At 44.5% G+C, this 6,052-nt stretch overlaps 1 protein-coding gene across 1 annotated transcript; it reads right to left on the reverse strand.

Moving 5' to 3' along the window:
* Positions 1–1,064: 1,064 nt before the first annotated feature.
* LOC127335889 (E3 ubiquitin-protein ligase At1g63170) lies at positions 1,065–3,955 on the reverse strand. Its single transcript, XM_051362618.1, has 5 exons — positions 3,339–3,955; positions 2,383–2,502; positions 2,158–2,290; positions 1,814–1,978; positions 1,065–1,426 (listed from the first exon to the last, which is right to left on the reverse strand). The coding sequence occupies exons 1-5, from the start codon at positions 3,866–3,868 to the stop codon at positions 1,250–1,252; spliced, it is 1,125 nt and encodes a 374-aa protein (XP_051218578.1). The 5' UTR covers positions 3,869–3,955; the 3' UTR covers positions 1,065–1,249.
* Positions 3,956–6,052: the final 2,097 nt, after the last annotated feature.

Consider the following 6,052-nt stretch of genomic DNA (forward strand, 5'->3'; position numbering starts at 1 on the left):
GCGACCAAAGCCGATATCGTTGCTTCGCGCCTTTCTTTCGTGTCGCGCATCCTCTCTTCCGCCTCCCCCCTCCACTGCCACTCAAATCGCCGACAATCACCGATGCAATACTTCGACTGCGTTGGACGCAAAACTCGAGTCAGGAATGTTGGTCCCTATGAGTGTCAGGGACCTCTTGCGGAGGTTGATCACCATGTGAGTTTGCTGATTTCCTAGTCATGCATAAGGAAATCCGTGACATCACTGTTCGCGCTCAGCTGCAATATGATCTCGTAGAGCATCTATGGAGGCTCAAAGAAGAGGCATCAACTGCGACTCAAGGGCGCCTTAATCTAGCCCAATTTTATATTTGTTTGTTAACATTTAATTTGAAAACAATATTGGCAAACATATTTATTTGTATGATACGTATAAATAAAATTCTAAAAAAATAGGGGACACAGCTGAAAACCGACGCGCCGAAAAACAGCAACTAGCGGCGGTCCCCAAACACTCGATCCAGATTTAGGGACGCGGTTGGAAATGCTCTGAATTGCGGTCTTGTGATGCAGCGTTGCGTCTTGTGATGCAGCGGTTCCTGTGTCCACACGGCTGATTTTAATCATCTGGCGATCTGGGGGTCTTCATTCTTCAACACTGCCCGATCCCAGACCGCAGTGGTCCTGGCTCCATCAGAGATTCCAGAACGGCTATGTCTCCGATCGGACATTGGTTGATTTAAAGATAGAATCTTCACTTGAAGCGGAAATGTTGCAATTCTACCTCGCATGGCTCCCTCCCAGCTCACTAAATTGCCTCACTCAAAGAAAAAAAAATATCAGTAATAACAACACTGGGGAGAACAGCAGAGAAGTTACCACACGAGATGGATGATTTGGAGGACGACACTGTTTTTCGGCTCGCCAGTTCAGCAGCCCAAAACTATTCATACCTTCTTCCATCGGTTGTACTAAAAAAAATCATGCACTGAATTCTTTGTCAGCAAGACCATGAGATGCAAGTAAGGAATTCTGCAAGCACGATCTGACGCAAACATGAATCGTAGATACAGTTGTACAGCTCACTGAGTAACTAGGCATATACTCCGGACTGTAGAGATACACACAGCAACTAATTTTTTGTAATATGAACATCACTGTAGTCACTTTTAAGACATTACTATTAGCACATTTAGGATACAAAAATGTACACCACATCAGCGGAGACTCAGGTGTGAAGTCGAAAGAGATGGCAATCAAATGGAGTACATTTACACTTCTTCACTTCCGCTGCTACTGCCGCTTTTCCGGATACTGAACTTGCACAGAGGGCATGTTGCGTTGATGTGCAGCCACTTGTCGATGCAGGTGCAGTGGAAGTGGTGGCCACAAGGCAGTTCACGCAACTCTGCACCATCATCATATGCTGAAATGCAAATACAGCACTCCTGCATTGACAAGGTGACCAATGAATGAATTCTTGGTATCACAAAGTGTTACTTGTGTAAACAATACAGCATGGTGCATGGACATAATGAGTATATAATGCATCCACTGGTTTTAAAACTGAAGTAAAGTTATGCATGGCTAATAAATTTTCCCAGACCAGTGATTAAGTGCACCAAACTCAGGTATTTCATTAGTATGGGCTGTCTAAAAAAGCACAAAATCATGGTTTTATTCCGTCCCATGATTGTCATGATGAATGATGATCGAAAAATACTGCTACCTGAGATGGTCCAAAGTATAATTGAAGAGGTTCAGAGATTCTGTAGCTCATGCATTGTTAGGGCCAAAGATATGCATGACCAAAAGACGATAACATGGGAACTTACTGCATCTTCCGCTGCAAGTGCTTTCTCAATAGGTTGGTTGGTGCCACACTCTGTCATTATTCCACCAGAAGACTCGGGGGTATCAACGGAATCCTTTTCAGGTTCATCCACCCTACGGAATTTGTACTTCGGAATTTGACGAATGTCATCTTCAGATGCTCCTTCCTGATTTTAGTTAGATGATTAGAAAGGTTATTGATTGCAAGATTGACATAATTGAGTTAATTGCATTTAAATCTGCAAGAGAATCAATGTGACACCGAACTGGATCTTGTTGTTCTAGATTGTATATGTCGTAATAAGCATACTTATATTGCCATATTGCACATACTTCAAGGCCATACCTGGTCAGAGACTGCATATAGAATCGCTATAATGCAAGGGAGGCAGCAACAAACAGCGATACCAATAATGCAAGCCAGGGCAACACAGAATACAACAAAGAACACATCAAACGCCAGAAAGACTATGCAAAGCCTGCAGAGCAAGACATAGAAAACATATTACATACCAAACGGAAGAAATAAGGAGAGCATAAATGTCGGCTATTACTTCAAACATATATGTACCAGTAAAGTTGAGGTGCATCACGGATAACATCTTCAGCCCCAGCAGATATCCAGTAGAATCCAATTATCCACCATATGAAGGAGAACATTGTATTTGCAGACTCCAGATGCTTTGCAATACTGCCAGAGTAAACAATAGTGAAATCATCAGATACAAATGAACAATACATAATGGAAGAAGTGCATGCTGACAGATGAACACTCTTAGGTTGAACTACCACGTAATGGATAATCAACTATACACACCACCAATTCACCAACAATGAGACATTAACAATAACTTCATGTTTGGTCAAATTAAAGAAACAGGGAGATGCATCTATAAACTAGTCATAAACCAGAAAAAATATAGAAACATGTTAAAGAAACTAGAAAGAAAAAACTATGTCAGTACCATCACAGAGGATAGAAAAGCACAGGGTAATTATCAAGTCCACAGCACTAGATTCCTCAAATCCCTTCTGTAGCAGTAGCAGAAATGCACCTAAAAGAGCAGTGCAGGCCAAAATTCCAGCCATAACAGAACAAAATGAACTTCTAACCATATTAAGTCATGACTTTGCATGACAGATTAACCCCACATTTCTTGAAACAGCCACACTTCTCTATACACAACAATCAGCAAACCACAATAATAAACAGAACATAAACACACCGCTACAGGACTATACAACACATTTTTGAGCTAGAGAACTGTAATAGACACGGGTTATGTAATAATCGTCTGTATTTCCTTGTAGAATGGCTCACAGGCGCTCTACGAATTAAACAGAGAAATTCGCTACCGTGGTTAAGGAAAATTCAATTAGGAACTACGATGTCGTAAAGAGCTGGCCAAATTATAGGGAGGGAACGTGTGAGTGGAGTTCAAGAGTTTTGCTGAACTTTCTAGGTTTGCTTGAAACGAGCAAAACAGCTTAAGAAATACCGATTGCTTGCCAGATCCTTCCAATTACCTGACGTAATCGGTGCCGCGACCACGAAGGTTGTGCTCGCTGGCATCATCGTCGCTGGACGAGGAGGAGCCGTCGCTGGCCCTCCCTTCGTCGGCGGGCACCGCGGCGGCCCCGCCGCCGCGCCGGGCGTGGCGCATCCGGTACTCGACGGCGACGCAGACCATGTGGACGACGCACTGCAGGGCGTAGCCGACGACCCAGGTCCGGAGCGGCATGGGGGGGTCCTCGGCGCGGCTGAGCACGAGCACGACGGCGGCGACGGTGATGAAGGAGACGTTCCAGAGGAGATCGAGCGCGACGACGGGGCGGGAGTAGGCCCAGTCCGCCTGCCGCTCCTCGAGGTGCTCGGCCGCCGCCTCGCGCACGAGCATCGACGGCTCGCGCATCGCCCGCCGCCCGCTGCGGCGCAGCAGGCGCGCCGCGCCGCGGAGCGACGGCCGGCGGAGCGCGTTGCCCCGGCGGTGCCCGCCGCCGCCGGCGCCGAGCAGCGGCGCCGAGTCGAGGAGCGCGCCGGCGCGGTTGCTCGACATCGAGGGAGATCGAGAGAAGGAGAGGGGAAGAAGAAGTCTCTTCCGTCGGGGGAATGGAATTGGGAATGGGGCTGCAGACTGGAGAGTCCTTTCTCGTTTTTTTTCCCCTTTTCCTTCCCCGATTCTATGATGGGGCTGTGCGGATTGGACCAGCTGTGATCCATGATGTCACGTTGTCAGGCAGCTCTCAACTCAGGCAAAGTTCTCAACTGAATATTGCAAAAAAAAAAATGCCAAAAAAATGGATTAACATGGAGTATTATCTTTTTGCGATTGAATTATTATTTTTGCTTTATTTATTTTAATTTCCATGTAGTAAACTATGTGACTTATTTTCATATTAAAATGATATGTATCTTATGTAAATACTTCTTTTAATCGGGCTATCTTCTTGGTCAAATGATTCTCAGGAAAAACTGTGTCACATGGAATGGAATTATATCCGTCTGAGAAATTATATCCCTCTATTCCATAAATTTGACAAAGTTAAGGCATGTTCAAAGATGAAGGAAGTAGAACTTCTAAAATATGTAATTGCTCGGTATTTATTAGATAAAGAAGCAATTTTCATTATTGTTAAATTTTTAAGACGTATAAATATATGTTCCTTTAGCTATAGCGCTTTCATTTTTTTATTTTCATCACACCAGCTAACCAAAATTTCCCACAAACGCATGATCTTTCAAGTATATAAATTCTTTCATTTATAAGTAAAATGCGTCCACAAGAAGTTGGGTAATGTTTTTCCATTCTCATGATTTTAAAATATAGCACAATCGATCATATCGATCCTTAGTGAGTTGTAAGTTGATGACATAAATGGTGGTGTGGTTTTATATGGGAGATGGGGTGTGCTTATATGATCATGTGTCCCCATTATTCACATGGTGCACATGTGTAGTTGTGACACATGCAGATTTGTCAAAGATCTTATATGGCCACATGTACCCATTATTTAGGATGGTGCACATGTGTAATTGTGAGACATGCACAATTGTGAAATAACCACAATGATTCGGCTGAGGGTGTGGCCTTCTTTAGGTGGGAAATATGTTGTTATGTTATTCATATAGTCTAGATGGACTAAGAGCATGTTTAATAAGAGAGTCAGCTGCAGGCTCTAAAGCCATGCCATGTCACATAGAGCCAGCATAAAGCTCACCCATGCAATAGGCTAGCTATTAGATTGGCTATTAGATGAGCTCTAATCAAAAAATAATTCATCAACGCATGCATGCTATTGGGCCTTGGCTGCATGCAAGGTTCTTTTCCTCGTTTGTTGTGCTATATCCGGGCGACATGTGAAGCGCTTGCTCCCTCTATCTCCTTTTCTCTCTCTCTTCAACATCATATTTTGATGATATTTTAAAGGCTATAGCCTGCTGACTCACCCTTGCTGTACTTGCTCTAAGATGATGTTTATGTTGTGGTGGTTGGACTTTGTAAAACTTAGTTTCTTTAAATGAAATCAGGATAAACCCGCTTCTCTAAAAAAGAAGCACAGTGGTTTGCCTTGTAGTAAATACATGAAACATTATTTGCTTGATACCTACTATTATGAACTACTAGATGTTGGATAATTAGGCACAATTTCCATGATTAATTCCAGTATATAAAACATGATGGAAGCAACTACTAACATGTGAAACTCAAACATACTAGATGCATTAATCAACATGAGTAGCAGCAGCGCAAACGGTAAAGCATCCATCGCTAAACAGATCGAGATATGTCGCACGTACCGATCTGGTGGAGGTGGCGGTGGAGGTGTAGCAGATGATGTCGCAGCAGTAACGTTGTTGATGACAACGTTGTTGACGACGGGGACGACGGGTCGAAGTAGACGGCGTTGAAGACGACGGTAGGCAGCACCGCCCGACTTGGACGGAAGGCGACCCGTGATGAAGAGCTTGAGCAGTCGCGCAGAGCGCTTCCCAAAAACCTAATTCGCCCTCTCCCGTGCAGGATCGCAAGGACAAGCGGTTCCGGAGACCTGCTCTCCCGTTCGCCGATGTACGTCGGCTCGCGGGATGGAGTAGGCTACGATGGCGGCGCAAGCAGAGAGAGGTGGAAACCCTAACTCGTGTATTAGATGAATTTATGCGGTAGCCGGGCAGGAGATTATATAGGCTCGGGAAACCCTAGGCAACGTGGGCCACGCCCACGTCGCACGAACCCGAACTG

The sequence above is a fragment of the Lolium perenne genome, chromosome 2 (genome assembly GCF_019359855.2).
Source record: "Lolium perenne isolate Kyuss_39 chromosome 2, Kyuss_2.0, whole genome shotgun sequence".
Lineage (NCBI taxonomy): Eukaryota > Viridiplantae > Streptophyta > Magnoliopsida > Poales > Poaceae > Lolium > Lolium perenne.

Coding starts and splice junctions, on each gene's coding strand:
- LOC127335889 (XM_051362618.1), bottom strand. CDS start 3,868: ATGTCGAGCAACCGCGCCGGCGCGCTCCTCGACTCGGCGCCGCTGCTC. Junction 1,979..2,157: donor TATATGCAGTCTCTGACCAG/GTATGGCCTTGA, acceptor AACTAAAATCAG/GAAGGAGCATCTGAAGATGA. Junction 1,427..1,813: donor CACTTGCAGCGGAAGATGCA/GTAAGTTCCCAT, acceptor TTGTCAATGCAG/GAGTGCTGTATTTGCATTTC.